At 49.1% G+C, this 11091-nt stretch overlaps 1 protein-coding gene across 1 annotated transcript in view; it reads left to right on the top strand.

The window, feature by feature from the left end:
- Positions 1-919: 919 nt before the first annotated feature.
- EMILIN2 (elastin microfibril interfacer 2) overlaps positions 920-11091 on the top strand; it is a gene marked incomplete at its 5' end in the record, with an annotated part of 52906 nt that continues 42734 nt past the window's right edge. The window contains 2 exons of the mRNA XM_082640412.1: positions 920-1053; positions 1591-1713. Coding sequence (XP_082496538.1) covers positions 920-1053; positions 1591-1713 — 257 coding nt within the window. The remainder of the gene's footprint in view (positions 1054-1590; positions 1714-11091) is intronic.

Below are 11091 nucleotides of genomic sequence, written 5' to 3'. Positions count from 1 at the left end.
GAAAATATGCAAGCAAGTGAAAAGACAAATGTCTAGCAGTGTCTGAATTGTTTAGAAGCAAAGGCGATTGTTGTGGAGTAAATGTCTTTAATATTGATAGAAAAAGAAAGTTCAGAATAGGACATCAGAAGCAGAGGCTGCGAGAGATGATCTGTATACTAGAGCCTGATGCTGTGCTTCAGAATCTGCTGGGAAGTTGTGGGGCTGTCGCTTCCAGTGTCCCCTGCTGCCCCGCACGTTGACTTAGAAACTATCTAATGGATGCGTAAGGGAAAGAAAGAGAAGGGGACCCGCGTTCATTTCCCCTAAACTCTTAAGTTCAAATGCGGAGGAATGGCCGCGTCTTGCCAGAGGAGGAAATCCGAGTCTGATAAAGGACTGATAAAGATGTTCCTCCTTCGCCCTGGGAAGCCGGCACCCAGGCCCGACGTGTGGACCGCCAGACTCGCTGACGGCGGCCCTTCCCGAGGGGCCGGGCGCGCCTGCTGGAAGGTGGGAGGCGGAGTTGCCCCGCTCCTGGGATGAGACCAAAGGAATGAGTAATTGGAAATTCTGTAACAGAGACCCTTCTCCCAAACCCTACAGCCCTTTCACCCCCCCAACCCCCTGCCGAGAAGCAAGAGGACTGGAGACAGACGTGGTGGAGCGAGAGTCACGTTCCGGAGAGGGAAGTGAAATAAAGAGGGCGGCACCCGGGGGGACCTGTGCGTCACTGAGGGGGAGAAGCGCGGGCGCACGGGGCGGAAAAGGAGAAGTGGGAGCGAGAAGCCGCAGGGGGCGGCCGCGGAGCGCGGGTGGGGGCGCCGCGCAGCGCCCGAGCCTCCTGCCTTCGGCCGTGCCCGGGCAGCCCGCAGCCTCCCGGCGCTCGCCCGACCCGCGCTCCGGATCCGGCCGGCGGGTCGCGCCCGCCGCGCACAGAATGTGGCAGCGGACACGGCCCCGGCCCCGCGCGCCCTGGCCTTGGGCGCTGGCGCTGCTGGCCCTGGGCGGCGCAGGGCTGTGCCACGCCGGCCCTCAGCCCAGGCACCCCGCGCGGCCCAGCGCCAGGAACAAGTAAGTGCGCGGCCTCTCCTTGCCCCAGGACGGCCCACAGCCGTGGGCCCCCGCCTGCCCGTCCCCGACCGGCCGCCGGCCCCGAAGCTGCCCTGCCGAGGCGAGGAGCCGCAGCCGGGGTTCCCCCTCGGGCCGCCGGGGCGGCGCCTCTTCCGCGGTGGCCGCGCGCTCCGTGGCCGGCGCGGGGCGTCCCGGGCAACCTTTCCCTCGCCTCCAGCTGTGCTGCCTCCGGGGCCGTGGGGCGCAGAGAGTGTCCCGCAGAGCAGGGCGATCAGGAAACTCCCCCCCGGGAATTACTGGGGCCCCTGGGACCGTGGGGGCTCTTCCCGTCTGTCTTTTGTGGGATAAAAGTGCACTCTCTCCAAAGGCGCACCCGCGCACCGTCCGAATATCTGCTGGTCTTGCTCCCGCCTCCGCGGGGACGACGGGCTCCCCGACCCTCGCGCGGTCAGCCGCCGGGTCGGCTTGTCCCCTCTCCCCCAGCCTCATTGTTCTCCCGGTTTATACCGTGCCCTTCTCCCACTCTCTCCACCCCAGGAACTGGTGCGCCTACATCGTGAACAAGAACGTGAGCTGCTCGGTGCTGGAAGGAAGTGAGAGTTTTATTCAGGCTCAGTACAACTGTGCCTGGAACCAGATGCCCTGTCCGTCCGCGCTCGTGTAAGTCCCGGGAGCCGAGGGGCGGGCGGGGCGCGCCGGGGCCGCGGGGGTGGGGTCAGAGCGCGGGGCTCCAGCCGCTCAGTAAATCTCTTCCAGCGGGTGAAAACTCAACAGCTGAAAAGTTTGAGCGCTGAGCAGGGTACCAGGCTCGCTGGGGTATTTAAGGAACGTGTGTTGCCTGGAGTCAGCGTTGAGGATGCTCTGGCCTGGCGATCGCCAGGCATAGGAGGGGACAAACAAAGCCACCGACCCCCACTTCTCTCTCTCTTTTTCTTTCAATTTTATTACTAACGTAAGGCAGCTGGACCTAATTAGATCCATATTGTGTGTTCTGGGGCACAGAGAAGATTCCAAAATGTATACTGCTAAAAACTTACATGTAGGATTAGCTGAAAGGTTTGCTCTAGCCAGTGTTCTAGAACAGGCGAGTTTTGTCCAAATGTCCCCATAAAACTGACCTCTTCAGTTGTAGGTGTTGTAGATTTCTAAAGTCCCCAGGAACAACTTGCTTGAAAGTGTGCGATTGTTGTTTTTTCAAGTTAGATTTGGGGGATTCAGCTAAGTGGTTGTCAGGAGAGAATGGTCCTTAAAGACCAGGGGAAGAATTAATCTTTTTCCTTATAAAGGTTTCACTATCTTAAAAAAAAAAAAAAGAGGAAGCAAAGCAACAGAGTACAGATTTTGTTACATACATCACGTTCATTCAGTTGTCATCTGGCAAGTCTTTGTGTTTTTGTGTAAGCCAGATATCAGAGGATGAGCTGATGTGAATCATTGGCTGTTGGGGAACGCATGTGATGGTTGAAATTAATTGTTTTCCCCTAAGAATAAACTGTTTGTCTTAGAGCACAGTTGTCTTTACAGCAAAGAATAGCCAGTAGGCGGATCTGTGTTTGGCAAAGCAGAGGGACAGACTGGAACTTGTGCTGCAGGAAACCTTATTCCAGAAGGCAGTAGATGAGCCTTCAGGCCTATGAGGTGGTAGTGGTCCCTGGATCATTGCACATGGGCTGGGGTGAGAACTGAAACGGGGAAGGGATAATTCCTGTTAAGCAAAAACAAACAAACAACCCCCCTTCCCAACAAAACAAGCAGAAACTTAGAAGAGATTCCCCACTTGCTGTAAGCAGAGCATGAGGTCGAAATTGAATTGCTGCCTGTCACCTTGAGTTGTGTAACCTGTCAGAGGGCGCAGTGCTGTCACACTGCCTGTGTCTCTGGTTGGAAGGGGCATTTAACATGGAATTTCCCAGGTGTTTCTGATGAGTCCAGGAGCCTGAGTAACTCCTCTCAATTCACAGGTGTTGTCAGGTTTTCATTACTTGATCCTTAGAACCTGAGACCTGTGGAAGTGAAGGTTCTTGGGAAACTCAGCCTGGAGTTACTGAGGGATCCTTTCCGGGTGTGGGACGTGCAGGCTGGCAAGATGCTTGAGTGAGGAGTGAAGTTTAGCCGCTGGTGACAGTCGAGTGTCTGGGAGGAGCAGGTAGGAGCCCGTGAGGACTTCACGGAGTCGGAGCAGAGATGACTTGTTAGGGGCGGTGGAGGGAGAGAAGCCCGGAGAGGAGAGGGAGCAAAGCCAAGACTTCAGAGGAGGGAGCGCCATCTTAGAGACCCCGGGAGGAGAAGCCCAGAAGGCTGAGGGGTCCAGAAAGGCCAGGGCTTTTAGTCAGCAGGAAGATTTGCTCATGCAGAAGGAGACAATTTCAGGTCAGCGGGGGGTAGAGGCCTTGTAACTTGTGTGAGATTCAGGACGGGGGTCGTGAGGAAACCCCGTTACCAGGAATCAAATGTGTTGCAAAGGTTTTGGTGGAAAAAGGAAGTTGAGCAGGTGAAGAATTAGAAAACTCGGCATGTTTTAGGACAGAAGTGAAAAAGCCAAAGGGAGAGACTGAATATGCTCTGAGACTGAGGGGAAATCGGCAGGGAAACGAGGGGTTCGATGGGGAAGTCCTGCGACGAGAGGACTTCCGAGCCTGGCGAGGCGTTGGGCGCTCAGCCGCCATGGGCTGTGGGGACCTAGCACGGGTATGCTCCCAGAAGGTTTAGACGATGCTCCGTTTGCATATATGGAGAGACTTAGATTCCAGACTGTGAATTTGGGTGTCGTCATGTGAAACTGGGAGCAGAGAGAGTTTCTGTGTGATTTGTGGACATTTTGAGTAATCACTTTCCTGAAGCCGTAAAGAACCTTCTGTGTGTCAGGCACTGTGTTAGGGCTGTTCATTCCATATGTTAGTTTAATTCTTGCAACATCCCTTCAAGATGAATACCACTGTCCCCATTTTACCAATGAATAAACAAGGCAAGAAGTTCCCTGACTTTCTTGTGGTTGCATGACAGGTAAGTGGCTGAGCTGCCTCCAACCCTGGCCTTTGTGGACCGGCCTCTGTCCCTGTAACAATAGAGACAGACAGACAGAGAGAGAGAGTGTGTATGTGTGTGTGTTTGAGTGTGTGCCTTCTGTCGCTAGCACACTACCCAACTACTAGGAACATTTCCACCTTCTTTCATGGAAGGCAATTCCCATATAAAAGTGAGTGAGCATCGTTGGTCTGTGTGCAAGCATGTGCACGTGTGTTCACGCCCGTGTGCTTTACTCTCTTTCCCGGGGGTCATTTGTGAGGATGCAGTGGACCACATCATTTTTCACACTGTCCACCATGCTGTGCAGTTTCTTATGTTATGAAAACACTGGCCGATTTGCTTTCTTTGTTTGGGTTGTTAGGCTGGTTGTTTAAAGGATGCTACTAGGGAGGCTGGAGTGGTGGAGCTTGAGACATTGGGGGAGCCACACCTGTGCCCCCCGGCTGAGCCACCACCTTGAAACTTGTCACCAGGAGATGGAGGTAAAAGTATGCTTCTGGAAAAACCATTCAAAGCTCGTGTCCTGATGCTTGTGAGGTAGTGATACCATTCTTGTGTGCAGAGAATTCTTAATTCTTATGAAGACTTTTCTGTCACTAGCAATTTAAAATTAGGGCTCTCCCTGTCGGTCTGTGTCTCTTGTGCACCAGATGTGAGGAGCGGTCTGGATCCCCAAGGCACAGGATTGTGTCAACAGACACCGCTTTGTCTTCCCTCAGCTAATTCCTAAGGGTGGCTGATTGGACCTGAAGAGGAGATAAGGGGAATTATCTGGTGATAATTATCCGCTGAGGAGGAGGGGCAGCTGCTGTAGACTCTAAAGTAGCATAAAGTTGGGTCATGATTTACCATTTACTCCTAATTCTTAAGATGGGTCTAAGGATGTTTTCTCCCTCTGAGATCATTGTTTCACTTTACACTTCCATGTTAAGAAAGGCATAAATCTTTTAAAATTTCATTGCATTGAAGAATTTTTCTGATTCATTGTAAAAAAAAAAAAAAAAAAACCTCTGGCAGTTCCGCCCGTTTGGTAGACTGTCACTGTCACACTGCCCCCCACACACACCCACCACGTAGCACTTGGGATGGTCCCTGAGGATCCATATCCGAGTCTGGGTTCTCCACAGCGGCACCTGAGCATGGAGAGGATCTGTCTTGGTCATGGGCTGGTTTTAGGGACACGTTTTGGGAGACATGGGGATGTGGGCGACTTAGAATTCTTTCTGTGGGGTGGGAATTGGGCAGGTTGATGTTCTTGGGAGGATTGATACAGTGTCCAGGGCTGACTTGGTGAGAATCTCTCCCCAGAGCACATCCTTGGAACGTGATGAGCCCCTTTATGTTCATTAGCTTCCATCTTTACAGCAACCCCGGGGCATTATCCCAATTTTACAGGAGGGCATATAGTCAGGAAGTAGCAGAGCCTGGACCCAAATCCAGGTCTGTTATTTCTAAGCCTTAGGCTCTTCCCACCCCACACCCCTGCACCCCCTTGCTGTCTAAACCCACACCCTGTGAGGAGCGGCCCGAGGGTGTGTGTGTGTGTGCGTGTGCACACACACGTGTGCGAGTGACCATGTGTGATGCTGTGGCACTGACAGCCCTGGTGTGATGGGGGGGGAGGGCCTGAGCTCCCTTAGAACCCCCTCCATGTGGGCTGGCCATGCTTGTGTGCACCGCTGGTGGAAAACAGCACTGTCTTTCTTCTCCTTCCTGGACTAGGCATTGTTCCTTTCATGCATCATTCATGCCTCATGGCTGTAATTCCAGATAGGTCCAAACCTCCCACTCAGCTTGGTCCAGCTGACTGCCGTTAGTATTTGAGGCGTTCGGGGGCGTCCAGTGTGCAGAACAGCTGCCTTGCTGGTAAGAACACGGAGGACCCCAAATGTAAGGCAGGGTTATTCCCCTGTATTCACTTCCCTCTGATACTGCAAACTCACTGGGGTGTATCGGCATCCACCCAGCCCGGCCCCCACCCCCTTTCTTGGGTGTGTAGAATCTTGGTGAAATTTTTCCTAATAGCTCTTAAAAAAAAAACCAACTCATCAGTCAGGCAGGGGAGCTGGGTGAGGCCCACTCGAGGAGCCTGTGCTGCTATGATAACACAGAGGGAGAATTTGTGAATTTGCAGCAGGTGTGAGTTCTGAGTGCCGAGTTTCCAAAACTCCTCTAATCCTTAGATTCTAGGGGGAGCAGATGGTCATTCATTTGGAAGAAACGTTTTCTATTAGGGAGCAATCTCAGCCAGGAAAAGCTTAAAAAGAGAAAAACACTTGAGACTGGGGGCGGAAAATGAGGGCTTACCTCTTCTAGAGCCAATTCTACGTTTTTTATGTCTCCAGAAATAGAATTCCTTTCCATTCAAAATGTGCCTTTTCTGTGTATAGCTTTGAGAGAGTGTTTCTTCCTTCTGTTTTTTAGCCAACATCTTGCGATTTGTTGGCTGTGACGAGCCTTGCTCCTTGGTACCGAGGGACCCCAGATCAAGCCCTGGGGAAGGAGCACCTGCACAGAGGTGCCTAGAGCTGCTCAGGGCCCTGCTGCATCCCCCTCTTCGGGTCCCTGTCCTCACCAGTCTTTTCTGCTTCCCTGGGCTTCTCAGGCCTTCCTTTCAAGTTGCTTTGCTCTTTTGCTTTTTTTGCTCTTTTCCTCTTCCTAGGGTCCCAGTAGATAAGATGCTGTGTTTGTAGAGCCCTTTGGTGTTTCCAGAACATTTTCACATTCATTATTTTATTTTATTCTCATCACAAGCTCAGCCAGGAGATTAGATAGGGCAGAGATTGAGGTCTTCGAAAGAGAACTTTATGCTTATGGGCTATACTTTCTAGCTTTCTTATCTTGGAAAAGAATGAATAGAATTCACATAACGCTTATGGCCTTAAGGAAAGGAGTTTGTTTTTGTGAAACCTCATGTTATTCCCATTAACTGGTCTTCCTCCAACGATCTGTGATTCCACCACTTTGGCACTTGGTCATTGAATTAAAGTTCTGAGACAGCGAGAAAAGGGGAGATGGCGGGGGAAGGTCAGGGGGCAGGTGTCCCCCTGAGGTAGTCCCTCGAGGCTGGCTGGTGTGGCCAATGTGTTCTGGAAGAGGAGATAGAAAATGCGGCTTCTGGCCTGACCTCTACCACCGCTGAGCTGTGTGACTTCAGGCTAGTCACTCAGCCTCTCTGAGGTGCGTTTTCCTCATCTCTACATTACGGGGGAGGCGACAGAGCTGTAAGGTACGCTCACTAGCCATGTCTAACGAACAGTCCTTGTTCTCACTGTTTCCATTTGTTGCTTCTCGGGTGGTCTCCTCTTTGAAGGCTTTGACTTTCCCGCCAAGTTAGAGAACGGCTGAGGTGCTTAAGAATGAAATAAATACATTCAGTGAGCTAAGATAATAATTAAGAAAAGGAAATGATTGAAATCGACTTTTCAATGTGAAGTTAAACTCAGAGGTTGTTTTGGAAGCAGAGCCAGTCGTAGAGTTTCTTTGGGGAAAGCACGCAAGTGGTTACAGTTGATTTAAATAAGTGCTCTGGTTGCCATGGGAACCTTGGTTCCTGGTTCTGCAGGTGTTTGGGTGTCCATGGCGGGGCCGTAGAGCGAGGTCAGCTGGGTGTTCAAGGATGCCTTTGCTGAGGCCCAGCCATCTTGCATCCAGCCAAGAACACGCTGTTTTAATTCTTTGCTCTTGGAAAAGCTCCTCTTCCTTGTGCTGGGAACATTAAGATGTTATTCATGTTTACTGAATGTGAATAATGAGGCAGGTACTGTGTATGACAGTTACCCAGTGTTTTACATACTGTTTTTTAAAGCCGAAAGCTGCCTGCCAGTGTTCAGATTACTTCCAGACTGTCACCCAAATGTTCTGATTTATTGTTGGTTACATGACTGTTTCACTACTCAGAATTAACTGCTTCTGTGCTTGATGAAGCAGTTTTCTGGACTTAAAAATAACAATGACCCACTTGATAAAACGACATGAGCGTGACTTTGCCTGATGAACGATTTTCCTGCGAGGATCAAGAGAGGACCAGAGTAGTTTTCAGTACGACAGCAGTTCACACTGAAGAAAAAATAATGAAATGATGAAAATGAAGCTCACCAATAAGTTTTTTCTTTCCTTCCTGTTTTAAAGTAGCGATGGGTGCTGAAAAAAAGTAGGGAGGGTTCAAACTTACCAAATTCCTGGTTTGAAAATGCCGTGGAAGCAAACTTTTCTGGGTGTGTCAGGACCCAGCTGCCCTTTTTTTTTTCCACCTAAAAAAATATTAGAAGATTAAGGAATACGCCTAAAAATTATTCTTTGCAGCATCAGCCTTTCAGGACAGTGTATTTTGCTGAGCATTTGGTTCAAAGAAATTTGAGACAGGTAGTTTAGATGAAGTCTTCTCAAGCTGATCTTCCGACGAAAGGGAATTTGCCGTGAGACTTCTCAGCTTTTCCCTGACTTCTCCCATCTTTCTCCACGTTTGTGATTGTTAGGGTCTGCCAAACGTGTGGGCTTACTAGATTATCTTTTCTGAGATTGGCTCACAGTCCACTATGAAGTACTAGAGATTTCCCTCTTGCTGAAAGCTGCTTCCCTGCATGTGCCCAGCCCGGATGCTGTTAAAGGATCGTGAGAGAAGGACCTAGATTTTTTTTTTTTTTTTTTTCTAAACCATGGTGGTGAAAATGCAACTTGTGTTCTGCTAACTGAAGCTTTTCCGTGTATCTTGAAAGCGGAGTCCGAAAGCTGTGGTGGTGATTGCAACAGAGCTCAGGGCAGGGACAAGTTTCACAATCCAGCCCTTCACTAGAGATCTTTTCACCAATAAAGTGATTCTCTGGCTCTTGTTGGTTTCAACCCCAAGAGCTCTCACATGCTGGGGGGATGACAGCCTTGTGCAGGGAGGCCTCGCGAGCCTGTCTGGATATTTTGAACATTACAGAATCTCTAGGCCGGCCGTGGCCCTGATGGTGCTCAGGCCTGGTTTATACATCAGGTGGCCCACCTTGGAGATTCCCCAGCTGCTGTCTGCTCGGGCAGCAGCTTTCCAGGACCACAGTGCAGCGTCAGGGCCCTGGCTCCGTCATGATAAACGATGTGTCTGTTCTCATCCCAACATGTTGCATCATCTTCTGGCCACTCTCAAGGTATCTGGGAGTCGTTCTGTTGCATCACTGCAGAAAACAACTAGCAAGATGTAACCCAGATTCCCTGCTCACTGACGGTGCAGGAGAGAGGGAAGGCAGAAATACCATTCATGGCTTGTTTCCTGAACCGATTTGCACGGCGCCCTCTAAGCCCTCCTTAGCAGAATCGACAGTGGGAAATAACCATACCGGTGAGGAGCCACTCTTTGTCATATGTCTAAAATGTTCATCTACATCTTTGACATTTTGTGTTATTTTATACAAAATGGCAATTTGAAGGTGGCTATAAAAAGGAAAATTCTGTTTTATTTTCCTTAATCATTGGTCCATACCTTCAAAAGTACAAAAATAAATATTAGGCCTGAGTTCCCAGTAGATAAAACAATTGGTTGTGTGTCTGAACAGTAATCTGATACATTAAAAAAAACTCAAAACAACAAAACTTTAGTTAAATCCTCATTTTGAAACTCTGAAAAAGACTTAATAATGCTGGTTTGGGTTTTCTCTTCACTGAGATATATAATCAGATAGTCAAGACTATCTAGCACTTTGCTTTTGCAATTCTGATGAGATTTTTTTCTTTTTTAATTTATTTTATTTTATTTTATTTTTGGCTGCGTTGGGTCTTCGTTGCTGTGCGCGCAGGCTTTCTTCTGGTTGCAGCGAGCGGGGGCTACTCTTCTTTGTGGTGTGCAGGCTTCGCATTGCGGTGGCTTCTCTTGTTGGGAGCACAAGCTCTAGGCACGTGGGCTTCAGTAGTTGTGGCACATGGGCTCAGTAGTTGTGGCTCGCGGGCTTTAGAGCGCAGGCTCAGTAGCTGTGGCTCATGGGCTTACTTGCTCCGCAGCATGTGGGATCTTCCCTGACCAGGGCTCGAACCTGTGTCTCCTGCATTGGCAGGCGGATTCTTAACCACTGTGCCACCAGGGAAGTCCCTGATGAGATTTTAAAGTACCTGAATGCATAAAAATATATATATAAGGTGTATGTTATATATAAAATATATGTTTATATATAAAATACGTATATTATATACAAAATGTACATATATATATATATAAAACAGCTTTATGGAGTTATAATTTACATGAACTGTACATATTTAAAGTTGTATAATTTAACATGTGTCTGTACCTGTGAAACCAACATCACACCAGGATATGGAGCATCTCCATCACCCCCAAGAATGTCCTCACACCCCTTTGTAATCCTTTCCTCCAGCTGCCCACACACATTCCCTCCTCAGGTAACTGATGATCTGTTTTCCGTCACCGCAGATGAGTTTGCATTTTCTAGAGATTTATGTCGAGTCATACAGTCTGTAGTATCACGTTAGGTTTTTTCATTCAGCATGGTTATGTTAAGGTACATCCATGTTGTACTATGGAACGATAGCTGATTACTTTGTATTGTTCAGTAGGGTTCCTTTGTATGTGTCCACCACCATTTGTATACAGTTGTTTTATAGCTGAGGACTCCTGGTGAAATACAGTGTGGAAACTCATTTATACTGATAGTAAGGTTACTGCTCTGATTTTTCCGAAGACCCATTGAGATGGTAAATACATAACAGATGTAGAATGCTGGATAAAACATAATGGAGTAAGAAAAACACATTGCACATTTTCGCCCCGGGAAATGTTGGATTGAGGCTGCGTAATTAGCATACACCATTTCGAATTGGCACAAAACTCAGTAGGGTTAAAGTAGACTTATTATTTGAAGAGTCTTGGTTCCTTGGTTTCATTAAACAAATATTTTTGGTCATGGCCTCTGTCTGGCCCAGGACTAGGCCCCATGGGGACACAGCAAGGAACCCGACCTCTCTCTTGCCCTCCAGAAGTTCATGTCCAGTAGGTGAAATGAGACATAAACAGAA

This window comes from Mesoplodon mirus, assembly GCF_964341445.2.
Source record: "Mesoplodon mirus genome assembly, chromosome: 13".
NCBI classification, from domain to species: domain Eukaryota; kingdom Metazoa; phylum Chordata; class Mammalia; order Artiodactyla; family Ziphiidae; genus Mesoplodon; species Mesoplodon mirus.
The sequence above is the reverse complement of the archived record's forward strand: the minus strand, read 5'-3'. Positions and strand labels throughout refer to the sequence as shown.